The 21,975-nt window shown below is 41.9% G+C and overlaps 1 protein-coding gene across 1 annotated transcript; it reads right to left on the bottom strand.

Annotated features, from left to right (window-relative positions):
- Nucleotides 1–385: 385 nt before the first annotated feature.
- Nucleotides 386–20,732, bottom strand: LOC101468359 (cyclic nucleotide-gated channel beta-3). Its single transcript, XM_014411049.3, has 17 exons — nt 20,557–20,732; nt 20,091–20,145; nt 18,560–18,710; nt 11,390–11,550; nt 10,273–10,781; nt 10,144–10,194; nt 9,973–10,059; nt 9,805–9,869; nt 8,637–8,759; nt 6,514–6,655; nt 6,011–6,170; nt 5,753–5,850; nt 5,572–5,655; nt 1,727–1,845; nt 1,467–1,619; nt 863–1,013; nt 386–776 (listed from the first exon to the last, which is right to left on the bottom strand). Exons 1-17 carry the CDS (start codon nt 20,665–20,667, stop codon nt 759–761), a joined length of 2,238 nt encoding a protein of 745 aa, XP_014266535.3. The 5' UTR covers nt 20,668–20,732; the 3' UTR covers nt 386–758.
- Between the last annotated feature and the right edge of the window lie 1,243 nt (nt 20,733–21,975).

Genomic DNA, 21,975 nt, shown 5'->3' with positions numbered 1-21,975 from the left:
AATAATGGGTCTCCTGTAGTTGTGAGCACAGCCCAGAAAGAAGACTTTTACCAAAAAGCACCAGTGCTATTTTTTTAATATGTTAGTGAATTTATATAAAAACCTATACCTGATCAACGTAAGCTGGAGGAGACGGCAGGTGAAAAGAGTATAATCAGTTTCTGAATATCCTGTATCATGGATAACATTAAATTCACTGCAGTAACCATCGGTGCTACGATGAAAGTAGCTGGTGTAATGCTTGGTTTATTTTAAGTCTGTGGGGCTCACAAAAACAGAGGCAGCTGAATTAATCGGCCCTCGTACTGTCACTGGCAGGTGAGGATTAGCCTGGATGTGACCTCCTGCGCTCACAAACACAAGGCTAACAGAGAAATACACTTAATGCAGTTCAAACATATTTATTTATTAAAACTCAGTCAAATAATATAAACTGTCAACATTATTGTCACCATGCTTCTTACTGACTGATAATCTCAGGCAGGCTTCCACGCCTACAGTGGGAAAAATGACCGATTATACTGTATAAAAACCATATGAACGAAGTACATACATAGCAGTGTCCACTAGGGGCAGTAGTTGAGGTACACATGGTCTTGGCTTGTTGTTATTATTAAATTAGACAGAATGACACACAGAGCAGTAAAATTATCATCTGAAAGGTGCTTTCAACAGAAATGAGTTCATTTCCATGAGAGATACATTTTCTTCACTCCAAAAAAGGGGTTATTAAAAAAAAAAACTTTCCATGCTCCTTATTAGTTGGTACTGGAAGTCTGGGGAAAAAATAAAAGACAAGCACAATGACTTTCATGTAATAATCACTTGGGGTGCATTTATTAGGACAGAACGGTGTAGTTACCTTCATTTTGTTGATAAACGTTTTGTTAATGGTCCCGCCGAAAGCGCGCAGCAGTTTGGGTGTGGGGGGTTTGGGTCCGAACAGCGCCAGTCCTTTTTCCTTCTCTTCTTCAACTTTAGCTGCTGCTGGACCTTTGGCCTTTATTAGTTTCCTACAGAGGTACAGAGGTTTGTTTACTACAGCAGCATTTATTATTATCATGTGGAAACTTCATATCTCAGGGATTACATGTGTACTTATGCGTCACACTGACAGGAAGGGGAAGCTCACTGTTCAAAGGTGTCCCAGCCTGATGAACATCACCAACAGCCCTTTTTCTGACGTCCACATAACACTTTTCTTTTCGCTTTGTTTGTAATCGTGCTGTTTTAAAGATCAGGCCTTGAAAATAAAAATAGGTCCACCCACTAACATGTGATTGTTTTCCTTGTGTGTAAAACTACCTGACTGGAATTTTATCTTAAAAATCGCTGCCATTTATACATGTTCACATACTTCCCCCCTCACAGATAGTGTATCATTGGTTTCCAGTAAATAAACCACCAAGTACAGAAGTTATTTCGTGAAATCAGCAGCAAATATTGAGTCAAATCCTTTGACTCACCTGCCCTTTCTGGCCAACACTTTCTGCGACTCCGGGTAATGAACCAAAATATCAAACAGGTCTTTCTTCTCCAGGACAAAGAGGTTGGCGAAGCCGTATGCTTTGACATTAGCTGTGCGCCTGTTCCCTCCATCTTTGGAGGACTGCAAGAGACTAAGAAACAGAAAGAGAAAACATTTCACTGTTCACTGATTGTGATTAATTGCCTCTGATGTTGATTAATTATCAGTATATATTTGTGCGCGTGTATCTGAACTCACCTGATTTCCCCAAAAACACAACCAGCTTTTAGTGTCACAAACACAATGCTGTTGTCGGGTCCTCCCACCACCTGCACCGCTCCACCTTTGATGATGTACATCTCTTTACCGATGTCACCCTACAAATAATTTACACAAATAAATTACTGAAGGGATGTTTTATGTGTATGTGCTTATAAAGGGCATTTTAGCTTTAAAAGAAGCCTGTGGTGGCCTTTTATATACACAGAACTTCTGAGATTAAAGTCATAAATTCAGACCTACAAGAACTCGGACATTCTTTGATATTAAAGTTGTAAATTTTGGAGGAAAAAAAAAGTATTAACCTAATAAAAAATCACTGTCATGGGCTGTTTCCTTTGATCCTGCATTTTGAGTTTCATTCCTTTTTGTATTATGATGTTCTTGTTTGTGCAGTTTAGGCTTCATCCAGTTCTGCTGATATTGAGCTCTGTTTCCCTATCCGGTTGTTCAGTGATGACGCGACGAATCCTACTTCCGGGCCTAAAGTAGTCTGCGTTTAATATGGCTTTTGTGTTGTTAACATGTTTAATGTTATGTATTTTCTTCTATTTAATCTCAAAAAGCTCCTAAAACAGTCAGTGATCACTGTTCACCTCCCTCGGCTTTTATTACCGCTAATCATTTATTTAAGCTCAGTTTTTAAAACCTTAGGATGTAACTACAGCCCAGCCCATGCAGCAGTATATGAATGACTAACCTCGTATTGTGGCTGCATTATCTCAGTTGTTCTCCTGGCTGAAGTTTGGTCCTTTTACAGCATCCTGCCATGCGATTACATTTGTTCCTGACCACCGAGAACACTCATGTTAACTTTTATCGAGTGGAAAAAAAGTTAGCTTGTTCATATTATGCTAACATAGCTGTGTCGCTAGCGGTCACGTAGCACATCATTATTAGGGTTGCCAACCGTCCCTTAAAAAACGGAATCGTCCCGTATTTAGAAACAAAAGTACACGTCCCGTGTTGAGCTAATAAGGGACGCACTTTGTCCCGTAATACAGTGAGAATCAAAAGTAGTCTATAAATGTTAATGGAATTAACGCTTTGTTTGAAAGCATAACTCCCAGCCCCTCTCCTGCTTTGTGACCAATGAGCTGACAGCACACTTATGACAATTCAGATTACCGCTCATCTCATTGGTCGAGGAAAGGTCGCTTGCGGAGAAAATACCGGAAGACAACAGATGACCACAACAAGAAGCATGGCCAACAGGGAAACAAACGCCGACACTGCGGTCTCGGACGACAGTACACCTAAAGCTGGGCAGACACTGTGTGATTTTTTCAGTCGCGTTATTCAGCTCCTGCTCAAACTGCACGATTAACTCGCAGGGGTTAGAAGTTGGTAGGTCACGATGCAGGTCTCACACTATACCACCCGATGCTCTGATGCGACCTGAGTGCTCACACTGTGCCAACATAACATGAAGGTTATAACAGAAAATCTGTCGCTCTGTCTTTCACTCACACAGACACACAAACCACCACCATCAACTTTGCTAAATTGCTAATGAAAAACATTGATCAGGCAGCTGTGATTGAGCAGCAGTGTAAATCCAACTATTTTCACGGTTGTTGTGGTCGTGATAATTTTGTGATGCCACATCGAAAAGGCTCGGATGAGCTTTCCGAAGTTCTACAAGTTGTGCCTCCATCGCTTGTGTCCAGATCACACGCTGCACAGCCGTGCTGCTCCGTCTTTTCACCGACGTTTACGTGTTTGCGCGTGAGCAGTGTGAGCGGCTCACGAGCGATTGATGATCGGGAGCTGCTCGAGGTGTTAATCGCTTCTCGTTACCCCACGTATACTACACGATGCACGATGAAGGCCAAAATTGGGCCGATCACCAAATCGGTCGCACGACTCAAAAATCGTCTCAAAATGGGCCAGAAATCGCACAGTGTAAGCCCAGCATTAGAGCAGCAATGTTTGTTCGCTCAGAGAAAGAAAAAAAGGCTGCAAAAGCACAGGGAGGACTGGGAAAAGGGAAACACCTGGCTGGAAAAGGTCACCATAACACCTATAAAGCGCACTGCGCTGTGTGCCGGCGCACTTTTTCCATAGGCATGCTTCTAGTGGTGGGCACATGAAGAACATGAGGGGCGTGAAAGCTCAGGGAACCCTTAACCAATTTCTTGTCCACCAGGCCACGGCAGAAGCAGATATGGTATGTAAACACTGGTTTGTTGTTTAAACCCTCTGGTTAAGGTTAATATGGGCATGTGCAGTGAATATCAGCGCTATGTGGCCAGAAGTATAATAATATCATTTATTTTGTGTAATAAACAACTGCAAGGATGGATGATTACAACAAATAGATGACTAATACATAAAAGTAATACATAGATGAATAATGATGATGAGTTATGATGCGTAATCATGGGAACAAGTGGGTCAAACAGGAGCAGCTGATTAGCATTAGAAAAGCTGAAATAATACCTCAACTGAAGCCAATTGTACTAAATGCACTAAATGTGCACAGTTACAAGAATATTTTTCGTTCTATTGCTTTCTATTAATTTATATAATTTTAAGTTAAGCAGGACAGAGTTCTTTTAAAGAAAGATTTACTTTTATTCTCAAAAGTTAAGCATGACAGGCTTCTGTTTAAGAAAGAGACCTGTTTTACTGTGTTAATGTTGTCATTTTGAGCTAAAAATAAATGGCTAAATGATCATTTGTTTCCCATATGGTCATATCACAAAGAATATGCATCTGCTTAAATCAAATTCAAGTCAAATGGTTAAAAAATAATTTCACACACACAAAAAAAGAGCTACCACACTGGGAAGGGTGAAGACAACTAGGTTGCCCGGCCCTGGCCACGAGGTGTCCCTTATTTATTTTTCAGGGAGTTGGCAACCCTAATCATTATATACCAGCTAGCCAAACTTCAGTGACCCTACAAATGTCACTGCTGTTTAGTTTTCTGTCTTCATTTATGTTGGAAGTGATAACAGAGCTGTACGTTTTAATTTGTTTCCAAAACCCGCAGTCAGGACATGCTATATTGTATTTAGATAGAAGCTAGCGAGCTAACTTCCTGCTAACTTCTAACTCCGTTAAATGTCATAAATGTCCGTTTTCATGGATGCCTGGATGTTAAACTCAATTGTTACACCTGGTAGAGCAGAACGCTGATCATTTTATTAAAGATGAAAGACTTTAGACAGTTTTTCAACTCTCAGTAATGCCATAGTGATCGTTTGATATATGGACCTGCAGCGGAGTTTAGACCCAGACACGGCTAGTGACGTCAGACTGAACAACCGGATAGTTTTGCTCCAAGTGTCTGCATTTGGGTCATCCTACTGTCACCACGCGGTCTGCCAGCGCAGACCCTGACAATGAACTATTTTATAAGATTATAAAGTCATTTTTCCAAATTTAAAAGTAAAATATGCAACGCTGTCTGAGGTTTTATCATAATTATGAATTTTAGAGAAACAAAACTTGGATATTTTTGACGTTCAAGTGGTAAAAAAATAAGTTAGCTAAAAATGTACTCGACAATGGAGGATATGCAGTTGTAACTAATGTAAAAATCTGTCATCACAATGAAATAAGTGTGTTTTCCTCTGCCTCTTTACAGTCTGTATGCTTGTCATCATATGGTGAATCAGGGCTAAAATGAGTATCTCCTTATTGCCAAGTTTGATTACACAACATCAGTTTATCCTCCCCAGCACATTTTTACTTTTTTGTATTTAATGTCCTTCAATTGTTGGCATAAAATGATGATAAACTTTTAAAAAATTAAGTAATTTGTTGTGTTTCATTCACATTTGAAGTTGACGATGATTGTGTAAGACTTAACACACCTTCTTCACAACAAAGTCTCCGGGCAGATAAATGATCGACTTGAGCCTCAGCAACATGTCCACTAACATCTGCTGGTCACAGCCCTGTGGAAACATATGAAGATATTTAACTGACCAACCATCTCCCAGTCTCCCAGTTACTGTCTGGGCTATATATTTATTTTTTCTAATGAGTGTGCACCTTGAAAAGATCAATCTTCTGGAAGGTCGCCAGGTTGATGTCCACAGCAATGGCTGTTCTCATCACTAGAGGCATCTTGTCCAGCAGCTCGGACTCATCTGAAAACACGGAGATGAAGAATTATTATTTAATTCAGTGTTAAAACTTTCTGCACCTGGCACAATAGTAGGACTGACGTCTGATTTGTGTCCTATAATTAAAGCGTTTCTCACACACTCTTAAAGACTGAAATGAAGATTTTATCCAGTGACTACTGACCCAGCATGCCCTGAGCGTCCCAGGTGTAGGTGTACCAGGTGCGGACTCGGTTCTGTATCAAAGACGGGATGTGATTGGTCACCATGTACTCCACAGTGTTGTCCATGGAAGAACGGAAGTAAGTCTGTCCTGCTGTCGCTGCACCAATGACATCTCTCATCTGAGACATTATGATGATATGAAGAAAACCTTTGTTTAAACTAAATAAATACTCCTCTCACTTAGACAGTAGAATGAATGTGCTTTTGTTGTTTTTGACAGTCAAGACATCACAGGGAACCAGTGAAATACTATAGACAGAGTAACGGATACTGGAGTATTGCAGGTTTATTCATCTATCTACATAAACAGGACAAGTGGGGGAGAATAAGAGACAATCGTTTACTACTACTAGTACTACTTGCAGTTAATGATGCTAAAAGGATGCTAATCAGGACTCCAGATGAAGTAAGGATGCTGGGGGCTGTGACTCATGCTATGGGGCAGAGTGTCCTCTGTATTACCTGTCCAATCAAACTGGAGAACACAAAGACGCCCAAGAAAAAATTAGTCATCTGAAAGGTAATCTCAAAGACGGTTTCGGGTTCATTAAGACCCCCGATGTTGATCAGACTGCGGACAGCAAAGTAGTAACAACGCAGGTACCTGTGGAGAGTTTTGGGGGGGGGGTGTCAGAGAGGGGTGTCATAAACTGTATTGGATGTTTTGGGGTCGTGTGGGGGAAAATGGAGTTTGTTTCTTTGTTTTGCATAAAATGGCAGTGGTGGGTTCTGGGCACGTTTGAGCGATTTCCTTGGTGTCTTGCTGAAATTGCTTTAGCTTCCTAAAGAGAAAAAAATATTAAAAGAAAAGAGAAAGTAAAATAACAAAAATGCTACGAGAAAGAAGCTACCTGGCCAAGCATGGTGGACATAAAGAATGCCCCGAAAAGGTAGTTGGTCATCTGAAAGATCAGCCCGAATGTGGTGTCAGGAGTTGGTAACTCGGCGATCAGTAGCAGGGACTTCTCGGCATAGAAGAAGCAGCTGAGGTAACTGCAGCCACAGCATCAGCAGCAAACATGGGACATATGAAAGATTTTGACTGGATGCTTTGTGAGCTGGAACTCATAACTCTGTGCGATAAACCAGAGACTTTTTTTTAGGTAATTTTGTTTCTCTGCTATAACCTTTTGTTATGCATTGCTAACATTATCCCCCTATGTGCTCATTTTCTACCTTTCTGTATCATGTTGGTGAGTGAACATGTTTAATATGGTCATTTGTGAGTACAGATGTTCCCCTAGCCACTGTTTTCAAACCATCAGCCAATCATTAGAAAGTTGCACAGAGGGAGGGAAGAAAAAACAGTTTGTTGTAACTGTGACTTGTTGTGCACAAGTCACAGTGTTGTGTTGTGTTGGGGAGTAACAGAATACATGTACCGCCGTTACGTATTTAAAATACAAAATATGAGTAACTGTATTCCATTACAGTTACCGTTTAAAAAGGTGGTATTCAGAATACAGTTACTTTGCTGAAATAAAGGGATTACACGGCGGTATTTTCCTGTTTGATATGTTCGCCTATGCTCTCTCTATTTTGGGTTTCCCTGCCGGTGGAAACCCAAACAAAACACGCATTAAGAGGCTCAAATGCCTGTGTCTCAATCTCGCGTCTCATAATGATGTGAAGAAATATTTAAAAAAATGATTTAATATGAAGGCAATAGGCAGAATGCTACAGGCATAGCCCTAAAGAATGTAGCCTGATGGGCAGTGCAGTCCGTGCTGCAGGGAGAATGGACTGCCATACCCGTTATGTGTCTGTGAGCGAGGGAGGGAGAAAAAGGAAAAGTACAAGATGTCATCGAGCAGAAACAGGAGCTGGAAGCATGTAAATATAATAATAACCACTGCAGCCAAGAAGAGAGCCTGGCGAGCCCAGTTGTAAGTAAGCTATTAAGACTCGACTGTACACTGTGTTCGTGTTTTCCTCCGAAACAATAAATTCGGTTGGAGCAGCCTTTCAACGCCTCTCTCTGTCTCTCGCTAGCAACGTTGACCCAGACAACAAAGTAAAGCCAGTTTTCAACTACGAGCACAACACGAACCCAACGTATTAGCCAGAGGTCCCTTTATGGTTTTACGCCTTTACGGTTCAGAGCCGCGGACCTGTTTTATATACGCGGAATAGTTTTCTATACGAGATCGCTGCAAAAAGCGCAGTTACCTAATGTCCACCCTCCCTGTTACTCATTTTATATTTAGATTTAAAAATCTAGTTGGTATTGGTATGGCGAGTAACCTTCAGTAATAGTAATAAATCACACAGCAATAGTACATTCATGTAGTTGTAAAAAAGCATGATAATATATTAAGTAATCCAAAGTATTCAGAATACGTTACTCTCATTGAGTAATGTAACGGAATACGTTACAAAAACATTTTGGGGCATGTATTCTGTAATCTGTAGTGGAATACATTTTAAAAGTAACCTTCCCAACACTGCTCGTGCAAAAGCTGCTCTAGCAGAGTCTCAGAATACAGTATGAGCATGCTAGGTCCACATCAAGAGTTGGCAGAAAAAAAGATGAGAAAATCCCTCCAACTCAAACACAAGTGGCTGTATAGAAGTGCTGTACTTACGCGCTGCCTACGCCGGAGTAGACCCATTTAGTTTTACCAATGCCCTGATATTCTGAGGCCACATAGTAGAAGCAGGCATTAAGGTGGAGCATGAAGAGCAGATAACCAATTGTGCGAATCACTCTAAGAGGGGTAATAAAGAGAGTTATTGATATGGCCACATTTTGACATTTTTGCTATCTCAGTTAATTGCATTGTATACTGGATGGATCAGTGGGTGGATGGATGGACGGATCGGTGGATGGACGGATGGGTTGGTGGATGGATGGATGGATGGATGGACGGACGGATCGGTGGATGGATAGATGGGTTGGTGGATGGATGGATGGATGGATGGATCGGTGGATGGATGGATGGATCGGTGGATGGATGAATGGATGGATGGATCAGTGGGTGGATGGATGGATGGATGGATGGATGGATGGATGGATGGATGGACGGATCGGTGGATGGATGGATGGGTTGGTGGATGGATGGATGGATGGATCGGTGGGTGGATGGATGATGGATGGATCGGTGGATGGATGGATCGGTGGGTGGATGGACGGATGGGTTGGTGGATGGATGGATGGATGGATGGATGGATGGGTTGGTGGATGGATGGATGGATGGGTTGGTGGATGGATGGATGGATGGATGGATGGATGGATCGGTGGATGGATGGATGGATCGGTGGATGGATGAATGGATGGACGGATCGGTGGATGGATGGGTTGGTGGATGGATGGATGGATGGATCGGTGGGTGGATGGATGATGGATGGATCGGTGGGTGGATGGACGGATGGGTTGGTGGATGGATGGATGGATGGATGGATGGATGGATGGATGGGTTGGTGGATGGATGGATGGGTTGGTGGGTGGATGGATGGATCGGTGGATGGATGGATGGATGGATCGGTGGATGAATGGACGGATGGGTTGGTGGATGGATGGATGGATGGATCGGTGGATGGATGGATGGATCGGTGGGTGGGTGGATGGATGGATGGATGGATGGATCGGTGGGTGGATGGATGGATGGGTTGGTGGATGGATGGATGGGTTGGTGGGTGGATGGATGGGTTGGTGGATGGATGGATGGGTTGGTGGGTGGATGGATGGATCGGTGGGTGGATGGATGATGGATGGATTGGTGGGTGGATGGATGCATGGATGGATGGTCTTACCTCCAGATGTAAGCCTTGGCCATGATGCTCTCTAGACGATCACTGAACTCAAAAAATGTGTCCATCTTGAAAATAGGTGAGGAAATGTGAGCCAGATGAGAGCCAAAGTACATTTAATAGGCGTTGTTTATTGTCTCATTCATCTAAACATTATTTAAGTAGATTTACCTTCAGTAGACGATTGAGTCTGAAGGCAGATTTGAATCCAAATTGGATGTACAACAAGTCAAATGGAAAGACTGACACCACGTCTGCCTGTGAAAGAGACAGACAGCTGTAAGGTCGCTGACTCTAATTAAGTACATAACTTCAAAGCTCAAGGGATTTAAGTGATCATACCAGGAATCTCTCTGAATCTCTGTAGTGCTTCTTTGTCATCACTCTGTCTTTCTGCAAGGGAATAGAAGTGACTTTGTCATTCAGGCCAGTGTTTTTCTCTGTCAGCAGTCAGGATCATTTCCCACTTACAATGATGTCTCCTCCTTTGACGAACTGTTTGCGGGGTTGGGAGATGACAGAGTCCACCAGGTAGATGATGTCAGCCAACACATCCAGGGTGAACCAGTAAGGGATGGAGATCTCAGTGTGGTAGGGGAAGCACAGGCGGGCCGTGATGAACCACGTGTTGTAGTTAAAGGCCACAGTCACCAAGCTTAGCCATGCAATGTAGCGACGGTCCGTGAAAGGGTCTATGGTTTGCCCAAACACAGAGTCCATCAGGTCCTCGAGTGGCTTCAACACAGTGTCCACCACTGACCACATTGCCTCGGATATCCTGGTTCTTATACTCTTCTTCTCCTGCTGTTTGGCCTCTGCTGCCTTTTGTTCTGCTTTCTTTTGCTCATCCTCCTTTTTCTTCTTCTCCTGCTCCTCTTTTTTCTTCTTGTCTGCCTCCTCCTTCTTTATCCGTGCCTCCTCTGCCTGTTGTCTCCTTTCCTCTATGACTCTGTTGTAGTCGTCTTTGCGTAGCAGTGGCGCTGAAAGGATAAAGGGGCTGAGTGAGCAACAGTTAAATATTAAGAATTAGTTTCCTTACTGCCCCATGAAAACAATAACATTTTTTTTTGATTTTTGATTTTATTGATTAGCATTCAAATTCAAATCTCAGTGAAAACAGTGAAAAAAAACAAACAGTGAAAATAGAACAAAAATCTACCATAAAGAAAGAAAGCATGAGACAAGGCTAATCAAAAGGTATTGGCTGAAGCATTTGCTTATTACGCCAACCCTTTTCACAAAATATCTTTTTGTATGCAGCTCCTGTACATAGGGCTTGAAGAAAATAATAAAACAAAGCAAAAACCAAACAAACAAACAACAACAAAAAAAAAAACCCAAAGAAAAAAAAACTTTCCACCTTAGATAAGTAACTACATCAAAGCAAAAGAATCAAGAGGTAATTTTTTTTCTCCTTTTTGCTCTTTTCATTCTTGATTTATATATTTTTCTAATACTCTATTTTTAAACATGTTTTTAAACAAGGAAAATGAACTACACCACAGATATTAGAAATATTAGATACATCCACAGATATTAGAAATATTAGAAAATCTGCAGCACTGAATGGTTTTGTGTTGGCACTCACTGACAGGAGGGGTTATCTCAGGGGATGAAGCATACTGATCAGTCACTTTCTCCTTGAAGAGCTGCTTTCTTTCTCTCATCTTCATGATTATGGCTCTGAGGTGCTCATCTGAGTACTTGTTGATGACTATGGGGGGAGGTGGAGGGGGGACTCCCTCCTCTCTGAGGAAGCAAAATAAGAAAGTTGCGCTGTTATTGGCAGTGAGTGAGTTTCTGATGTAGCGAGGATAGAAAAATCATAAAAACTCCTAAAAATTCCTGATGTGAATGAGGAATTTCAACCAATTAAAAAAAAGGAACAAATCAGGAAAAGTTGTGTAATAATCAGAGACTCCACTCGGCATTAATGATTCAACACCTGTTCTACTCCAGCATTTAAAGTTGCCTAGAGGTAAGATTTTACTCTGAAAAATCTGGAACTTTACTTTAACATGCATTAAGAGGTTTTCTGGTCATGTAGCAGTCACATTGTACTGACACACAACACAAAACTATCCACAACACTACACACTACTACACAAGACAACCAGAGATGTAATCCGATTACTTTTTTCAAGTAACAAGTAAAGTAAGGGATTACTATTGCAAAAAAGGTAATTAGATTACTGTTACTTTCCTGTGAGCATGCTGCGTTATTGCGTTACTAAAACCGTGATTTTTTTTTGCAAGAGTGTCTCATGACAATGACGTAAGTGAGTGCGACGTTTGTGGCAACAGCTGTGTGCAGATCAACAATGGATAATAGCTGTATCCCAAAACGTCGGCTGCATCCTTCGGAGGACCCGGCTTTCGCAGTCTACGTGGGCCGGGTCCTCCGAAGACCGAGAAGGCTGGAAGTGCGAGGCTGTGAAATAGGACGGTCTAGCCTTCAGATTTTCGTCTTTGTCGGTGGAGTTTAACAAACTCGGCCGTCTGCTCCTTGCTATCTAAAATATAACAGGACACTGGCGTAAATTCTCGACTGTCTCACACTTCTTTTTATGACGTTTATTCAGCAGTGTGAAAATCCCGGAGGAACCCACCCGATGGATTAATAAAGTTTTATTTAATCTAATAATCTAATAACTTTGATCTCAGCCAAACCGATTTACTCCGGAACAAATAAAACACAGAAAAAAGGCAAACAATTACATTTTTAAGTTATCCGAGTGATTTACATATTATGTTTAACCCGAGTAGCGAAAGAGCGGGGGTCTGAAAACGATGAAGCCGGGAGTCCGCTGCTCTCACCGGCTCGACCGGCGCACTTTTGCAAATATGCGATGTCTTGATAAACCAAGCAGATATTTGAAATGTACACAGCTACTTTCTCGCCTGAAAATATGTTAAAAGTTTATTTTGTGACCCAGAAAGATTAATAAGAGTAATTTTAAAACTTAGTAGTGGCTTAGTAGTAGTGTTGGAAACTGAAATTGGCTGGGCCGTGCTATGAATTCTGGGATATGGTGGGCCACGAAGGACACACCCGACCCTGTCACTACTCGATCCGTACTGGAAATCCGATCGGTACCCCGCATGCGCATGAAGCGCCTTGAGGCGACTTTTGTTGTGATTTGGCGCTATATAAATTGAATTGAATTGAATTGAATTGAAAAGGTGTCTACTTCCGGTCGAAGCGTTTTACGATAGTTACGGGTCAGAGTATCTGTTAAGATGTTAGGAATAATAAGTATCTCTTAAAATGTTTCCAGTAATGAAGCATTTCAGTACAATGTAGACAAAAACGGAAAATAAAAAGATAGTTACGGATCAGGACTCCCCGATCCTTACTACGCATGTGCAAAGTCGGACCATACAAATCGGGTCTACCTGATCCGTACCGCGCATGTGCAGGGGTTTTCTTCTTCTTCTGTTCGTATGATGGCAGTTTACTCCCCAGTGTAAGAGGATACTGCCACCTGCTGACTGAGCGAATGAACCCTATTGTAAACTGATTTAACGTCATTACAAACGTGTGTTAAATTTGATTTAGTGATAGTTGAGTGTGTTTATGCTTGTCTGTGTGGAGAGGATTGATTGGAATAGCGATGATGATGTCCGCTATCATTGTCAATTGTTAGTAAGCAGTTCATCTGGCTGATGAATCTACATGTGACATATTACAAAGTCTGTATTATTAACTCTGTAATTAGGCGCTATTCTTCTTATTTTACGGCGCTTAACAGATACTCTGACCCGTAAAATGCTATCATAAAATGCTTCGACCGGAAGTAGACACCTTTTGCGCATGCGGGGTACCGATCGGGTTTCCAGTACGGATCGGGTGGTGACAGAGAGTACAGGGAGTGCAGAATTATTAGGCAAATGAGTATTTTGTCCACATCATCCTCTTCATGCATGTTGTCTTACTCCAAGCTGTATAGGCTCGAAAGCCTACTACCAATTAAGCATATTAGGTGATGTGCATCTCTGTAATGAGAAGGGGTGTGGTCTAATGACATCAACACCCTATATCAGGTGTGCATAATTATTAGGCAACTTCCTTTCCTTTGGCAAAATGGGTCAAAAGAAGGACTTGACAGGCTCAGAAAAGTCAAAAATAGTGAGATATCTTGCAGAGGGATGCAGCAGTCTCAAAATTGCAAAGCTTCTGAAGCGTGATCATCGAACAATCAAGCGTTTCATTCAAAATAGTCAACAGCGTCGCAAGAAGCATGTGGAAAAACCAAGGCGCAAAATAACTGCCCATGAACTGAGAAAAGTCAAGCGTACAGCTGCCAAGATGCCACTTGCCACCAGTTTGGCCATATTTCAGAGCTGCAACATCACTGGAGTGCCCAAAAGCACAAGGTGTGCAATACTCAGAGACATGGCCAAGGTAAGAAAGGCTGAAAGACGACCACCACTGAACAAGTCACACAAGCTGAAACGTCAAGACTGGGCCAAGAAATATCTCAAGACTGATTTTTCTAAGGTTTTATGGACTGATGAAATGAGAGTGAGTCTTGATGGGCCAGATGGATGGGCCCGTGGCTGGATTGGTAAAGGGCAGAGAGCTCCAGTCCGACTCAGACGCCAGCAAGGTGGAGGTGGAGTACTGGTTTGGGCTGGTATCATCAAAGATGAGCTTGTGGGGCCTTTTCGGGTTGAGGATGGAGTCAAGCTCAACTCCCAGTCCTACTGCCAGTTTCTGGAAGACACCTTCTTCAAGCAGTGGTACAGGAAGAAGTCTGCATCCTTCAAGAAAAACATGATTTTCATGCAGGACAATGCTCCATCACACGCGTCCAAGTACTCCACAGCGTGGCTGCAAGAAAGGGTATAAAAGAAGAAAAACTAATGACATGGCCTCCTTGTTCACCTGATCTGAACCCCATTGAGAACCTGTGGTCCATCATCAAATGTGAGATTTACAAGGAGGGAAAACAGTACACCTCTCTGAACAGTGTCTGGGAGGCTGTGGTTGCTGCTGCACGCAATGTTGATGGTGAACAGATCAAAACACTGACAGAATCCATGGATGGCAGGCTTTTGAGTGTCCTTGCAAAGAAAGGTGGCTATATTGGTCGCTGATTTGTTTTTGTTTTGTTTTTGAATGTCAGAAATGTATATTTGTGAATGTGGAGATGTTATATTGGTTTCACTGGTAAAAATAAATAATTGAAATGGGTATACATTTGTTTTTTGTTAAGTTGCCTAATAATTATGCACAGTAATAGTCACCTGCACACACAGATATCCCCCTAAAATAGCTAAAACTAAAAACAAACTAAAAACTACTTCCAAAAACATTCAGCTTTGATATTAATGAGTTTTTTGGGTTCATTGAGAACATGGTTGTTGTTCAATAATAACATTATTCCTCAAAAATACAACTTGCCTAATAATTCTGCACTCCCTGTAATATGACCGTGCAGCGTTTAAAGCGTGTAAGTACTGACCTTACTTTGAGTTTGATTCTGTAAAAAGTGACAAAAACATTAGGGTCTGCTGTTCACTGCGTGGGAAGAAAACTTCTTTTTACAGTGAAAAAAACCCTAAACTTCCGAGCAAGCGCCGAGTGCGCTGCCACAGGAATGTGAAATTCACAGAGAAACTGCTGGATCCTTCCACTGACATGACGGCTGCGGCACACCTGCACCAGAGCAAACCTCCGCCTGCCCCACTCCTGCTAAACAGGTGAAAATAGAGCAACAGGGCCGCTGAGTTTTTGATTTTATTTATTTTCTGCTGTGTTTTACTTGCATCTATTTGAAAGAGTGAGTGTAAACATAAAAACCTATTTTATTTTATGTGCTGGAATGTGCAGAAAATAGGTTTAAATGTTAAACAATTTTTTTCCAGTCAGAGAATGTTGCATATACTTTAATTTTTGGTTGATGCATAAAGTTAAAAGATTAAAACTAATAAAACAAGTTTTAAAAAGAGACTTTTTCATTTGATTACATTTTATATAATGGATGATGCAGAAAAAGTAGAATTGGGCTGAAAGATCTATCGCTTTATTACCTATTCAGGTCATAAATCATGTTTTTAAAAAGTAACTAAGTAACTAATTACTTTCATAAATAAGTAATTAGTAAAGTAACGGGATTACTTTTGGGGGGAAGTAATCAGTAATTAGTTACTGATTACTTTTTCAAGTAACTTGACCAACACTGAAGACAACACATTAACTACACGCTCTCTCTCTCTTTTTCTGCTGTCTTTCTTTCTCTCTTTCTCTCTCTCTCTCTTGCTGTCACTCCTAAAACTTCACCCTCTTCCTAAACAAATATAATTTTTTGATTGGTCAGCATGGTACATTTTTCCACCAACACGAACGGGCTGTTTTTTGTTTAGTTTTTTAATTTTTTGGTCATAAGCAGAGAGTGCTTGCTAGCGCTGTCCTTAGACGTTAACGTGACGAAACTATTCAGGAAAAAACGCCGTGTATATATTGTTTATCAGGATTCTGGTTTTACGTGGCCTATCTGCACAATTTAAAAACTGGTATATATCACCCTGTTGCTTTGTCATCTTTAAGTGGTCACGTGATTAACTTACCACGACTACTTTATTCTTCCTCAGTCAAACAGCAGCACTCATGCAATTGTTTTGCCCCCCTGAGCTCCAGGTGTTGTGCCAAAAAGTGATCGTCTGCCAGAAAGTGATTGCCGTCCGCGAGAGCGCTCGCAGCTGCTTAAAGCTGTAGCGCCCAGATTACTTACGTAGACAGCTACTTCCGTGCAACTGATATAAGGTGCAGTAAGCTGAACACAGCTTCAACTGTCTGTTTGTTGAAAAATAGTAACACAACCGCGCCGCATTTTCTTGTTAGTAATAATAATGGATTGGATTTATATAGCGCTTTTCAAGGCACCCAAAGCGCTTTACAATACCACTATTCATTCACTCTCACATTCACACACTGGTGGAGGCAGCTACGGTTGTAGCCACAGCGGCCCTGGGGTAGACTGACAGAAGCGAGGCTGCCATATCGCGCCATCGGCCCCTCTGGCCAACACCAGTAGGCGGTAGGGTAAAGTGTCTTGCCCAAGGACACAACAACCAGGACAGAGAGCCCAGGGATCGAATCGGCAACCTTCCGGTTACAGATATGCTTCCCAACCCCCTGAGCCACGGTCGCCCCTTAAAGTAGTAACAGTAACTGCGTTGTAACGATAGGAATAGTAATTAGTTAGATTACTCGTTACTGAAAAAAGTAACGCCGTTACTTGTAACTCCGTTATTGCCATCACTGATAAAGTATAATACACATTTAAGGTATATAAATGTAGAAATATTTGATTCAGTGCATTGCGACCATCCTCAGTGTTTATTTCAGTTTACAATCGTTCCCTTTTCATTCAGGACCCAGCTCAGTACCTGTGATTTGAAACGCTAAAAAGAGTGAATCACAGAGAGAAATAACTTGTGACATAAGAAGGATCACATTACACGGATAAATGCAATCAGCCAAGTGGTGCTCACTGCAGAGCCAAATGGATGGAGTCCAGCTTCACTTGTTTGTGGTTAAGGTTAGGGCACTTTGGGTCAGGGAGGACAGATCTAGAGGTCAGGCCAGGCTAGGCCAATAGCGGTCTTCCACTTCGGCCCGAGCTGTGAGAATGATGGATGCTCTCCCTCTAGTGGATAAAATTCTGTAGTGCCTTTGACAGAACAATACACCATGTTTAAACTGACACATCCAACATGCTGAGATCAGGCCCTGCAGTCAAATTAAAGTCAGTACATTTTCACACTTAATTGTCAGGTTGTTTTTCCATCGTTTCTTTCATTGTTTTCAGTGTGTAAATGGTACACTGTGCTGGGTTGGAGTACCGCCCCTGGTTTGTGGAAACTAAATGAAAGAAAGTTAAAGAAAGTGAGCCAACGCCGTGGTGACACCGGTTCTGGTAGGAAGCCTTTGCAGACTTAATCAACCCTAAAGGTGATGCAGCATTTCATCTCACTAATATGCCTCATAAAAGAAGAAGGACACATACTTGGGCGGTTTATATATGAGAAGGACACAGAGTAAACCACACACACTTCAGGTTTTGTGTAGCACTGGCAGTAAAAACTCCCAGTCTAGCTCTTCTGTAGAGTACCTCAGGATCCCCTCTGAGCTCTGACACTATTTATTCCACACATTACTTAAGCTGCTGGCTGACACTGACCCCACCACCACCACACACACACACACACACACACACACACACACACACACACACACACACACACACACGCTACCTGTCCTCCACCTGGAGCCTCTGGCTCTTGCCACCATTGTTGTGTCATATATATCATATCCTTCGCCTTCATAGTGTTTATTGAGGGACCAGAAGCAGCTCTGGTGAGCTCCTTAAAACCTAAAGAACTGAAAATCTTTTAATCCACTTTCAGGCCATCCCTCTTTTAATATGCATGTTGCTCCAGCGGGTAAAGATCTCACATGCTGCGCTTATCTCCCCGGGCACCCTCCCTCCCTCTCCGCCCTCTTGCCAGGGAATCTGATTAATTAGCGTCCATGGGGTGATTACTTTGATATAGGTTTGTGGTGTCACTTGGCAGGTGTGTGTTTGCAGTGAGCTAAAGTGGAGTTTGGAGGCTGGGCTGATATTCTGAGGATAAACACACTGTAACTACTCTCTGTAAACGCTTTTGACTGTCGGTGCACCCGCTTTCAAATGAAATGTACCTGGAAAAAATTAGGTAGAAGAAACAACACTGCAAGCGCAGGTCTTACCCCTCAGCTCCAGCTTGATCGGGGTTTGGTGGAGGAGCCGGAGCCGAGGCTGGGGCTGGAGCTGGGGCAGGAGCTGGTGCCGAAGCTGGTGCCGAGGCCGCTGATGGTGCTGGTTCAGGGGCTGGGGGTGGTGCCGGTGATGGAGCTGATTCTAAGAAAGGGGAAAAAAATCCTACGTTTATTTTGGCTTTTCAAGATTGTTAGAAATGGTCCTCACCTCCTGGAAGAAGAATAAAAAAATGTTTGATCTTACCTAATTATTTATTTTGCATCGTTTGTTTTCCTGTAAAGCATTTCTTTTAGACATCTTTATAAAAATATTACACATTTAGAAATATAACCGTAACAATACATTAGATTAAGTTTTATATTTATAATGGTTTCTGTTTTCCCATTTATTTCTTTTAATTGCTAATTTCCTCATCATTGTATTATGTGTTTTCCTTATAGTCCCTTTAGTCTTATAACTGCATGTCATCCATCTGTGAAACAACTACGAACTGTAAATGTGTTCATCCTTTTTTTGGCATCTTTGCTGCACTGGTTATGTGAAACCATTTTTATTTAGTTCATCATCTATTAAAGATTCCTGTAACATCTGTAAAAGAGAGAGACAAGACGCTGAATATGACATTTGAGGGGTTGATTATTCGCTGGCCGTGTTTCTGTCCGGCTTTCAGACACATTAGGCAACCGTGGGATCAGCAGAATGAAGTAACAGAACCTGGATGGATGATGGAGACAAACCTGATGTTATTCACTCCGGCTCCAAAAGGCCATTCAAACTTTCAGCAACACAATCAACAAATCAGTGAAATTCCATTTCTTGTCGAGCTCAGCAGTCGAGGAAACTCAACTAAAATGGAAACGGTCAGCAGGCGCGAGAGAAGTCGTCCAAGGCTGAACGTTTCATATTGGACATTTGTCCAAAGGCTTTCTCTTATTTTGGTCCCTTTTTGTCACTCGTTTGACTGTTTGCGCTTTATAACTATGACTATAACTATTATAACTACAGCTTTATACAAATAACAAGAATAAACAGAATAATACACGAGGCTGACTGAAGTGTGGAGGTGTTTCAGTAACACTGTGTTTCACTGCAGTATCTAATTAGCAAATACATTTGTAAAGAAGCTTATTATACAGTAAAACGTTACATACTTATTTCCCTTGTAATGGCATAAACAAGTGTTGTATTTATGGATATTGGTGGATTTAGATGTGGGTGTTTGGCCTATTACGTTGATTTGTCAGTTGCATTTGTATTAGTATGTCTTTTAAAAAAAATGATGATGCGTATGTTTCTATTTGCTCGATGACCTGTGCAGGGACAACAAACTGTCATGTTAGATGAATAGTTTTTGTACACAGTCCCTGACAAATAAAGAGGGAAACCAAAATGAAGCGAAATTTAAAATAATCCATATTTTCTCATGTTCCCAACATATTAACAGTCAGTCTTGTTTTAATTTCACAGGATGGGACAAAAAAAAGGAACTGGGTAAACTTTTCAGCCGTTAGAATGACTCACCCTGTGGTTTGTCCACTTTCTTGTCTTCATTCTCCTTCTCAGCTGGCTTCTCCTCCTACACGACAAATCAACATTTTTTTTCTTCACAAAATCTGACGCCTGGCTCCATTTGTCAAACAGTGGCCATTAAGAGTGACGCTTTAATTTCAGTGGCAGTTTTAAAGAATGGTGAATTCAGCGTTTGACAAATGACTGCCTCCCCTGATGGACACTTTTAAAAACAGGCTGCGTTCATGATGAAACAAATTTCAAAGTGCCCGTTTGGGTAATGAGTGATTTCAATGAGGTAGTGAAACAATTTTATTTGGGTTTTTTTTCTGTTTTGCAGCTGGTACAGAGCAGCTGGTTGAATGATAGAGGCAGACGAGACGCCACTGCTCATGTCTGTAACCAGTCAAAAATCTGGTTGACAATAACGATTTATTATAGTTAGTCTAATAACTGAATATACAGGCGGAACACATACCTTGGCTGGAGGTGGAGGTGGAGGTGGAGCTGGGTCAGGGGCTTTGCTAGTAGTCCCAGAGCCCTCTGGCACCTGCGGGCTGCTAAAGAGACCCTTCAACTTTGCAAACATGTCTAACGACCTACGAGTGCATCAGCCGTCCTGCCTGCTGCTTGTATGAGGGGAGTGTGGCGGGAGGCAAGGATCAAAACGATCCCTCAACTAGCCTGATCCCCTTCACTCCGCCTACCTTTTCTTCTCCACCTGTTTTAATTCAGCGTGTCCTCATAACCAAATTGACCCTAATTGCATTACTGTATTTAGCAGGACTAATACTCTTGCACTGAGCATAGCCCCCACCATCAGCAGTGACATGTCAGCCCATCCCTCAATTGGCTTAGGGGTGACCACTAAAGCAGGGAGGGCTGCTTAGCATGCGTGCGAATGTCTGTGGAGCACACTGTCATTCTTCTTATTGTAAGTGACACACTCTCGAGTCATGATACACTTTAAAAAACTGCCATTCCCGTTGAATGTATCATTGTAAAAGGATGGAAGACAGTGATCAAACAAAGTCCACATAGTGGGTTTGAATGACCCAACTAGATATACACCAGCTCACTGAGAGGTCAAAGTGACTCTGTCCTTGTGTCCTTTCACTGAGTTAAAATGTGGTCATGAGTGCGTCATGCCCGCTGCTCTCATTTACTCACTGTAGTACTTTGCTGTCTGAAGCAGGGCAGGAGGGAATCAAACAGGCTGATCCGCTTCTCATACAACCAACTCCAGTCTTGCCGCGGTCTCAGTGCAGGTAATCAGCTCATGTCCATGGCCAGTTTGGAGATGGCTTACGTGTGGCCTGGGAAACATTTTTAGAGCTAAAAACAAAACTAAAAGTTGTTGAGAGCTTCTCTGGGCTAAGTGTGTGTTTAATTTAGTCTGGGAGTTGTTGTTTAGTGTGCAGTCGGGAGTGCAAGGCACAGCTCTCGCATCATCAGCACTTTTACTAATCTCTCTAAACAGATACCTGCAGATGGCCAACGGCAGCAGCACTGCAGCTTGCATGTTGGCTGCAGGGTCAAACTATTCATAGCATTCAGCAAAACGAAGCAGTGATCGTGATGCTGTTGTCTTCACTCTGGCTATGAGGAATTCATTCATATTCTTTCACAGCTAAACTTTCAACATGATGAGAGGTCCACTGTTTAACAGCTTACGTCAGTCACAGCAAGACTGAAAAGACACTTCAAAGTAAAAACAGAAAATGATTGTAAGTGTATGATGGCGCTGGTTTGTAACTGTGCCACTCTGAAGTCTTTTTCTTTCACATTTAGAGCTAAATGTTACAGATAACCATAATTATAATGGTTCATACTTCAGAGCTACAGTGCTGTGAAAAAGTATTTTTCTTTCCCCTTCCTGATTTCTTAGGTTTTTTTG

Source organism: Maylandia zebra, linkage group LG9 (genome assembly GCF_041146795.1).
Source record: "Maylandia zebra isolate NMK-2024a linkage group LG9, Mzebra_GT3a, whole genome shotgun sequence".
NCBI classification, from domain to species: Eukaryota; Metazoa; Chordata; class Actinopteri; order Cichliformes; family Cichlidae; genus Maylandia; species Maylandia zebra.
This window is presented reverse-complemented; position numbering and strand designations above follow the sequence as displayed.

What these genes read in the sequence shown, in the direction of transcription:
- LOC101468359 (XM_014411049.3), bottom strand. Translation starts at nt 20,667, where the DNA reads ATGTTTGCAAAGTTGAAGGGTCTCTTTAGCAGCCCGCAGGTGCCAGAG. An exon ending in CACCTCCACCTCCAGCCAAG is followed by an intron (nt 20,146 to 20,556) that starts GTATGTGTTCCG and finishes TTTGTCGTGTAG; the next exon opens with GAGGAGAAGCCAGCTGAGAA. An exon ending in GTGTTGGCCAGAAAGGGCAG is followed by an intron (nt 1,014 to 1,466) that starts GTGAGTCAAAGG and finishes GTACCTCTGTAG; the next exon opens with GAAACTAATAAAGGCCAAAG.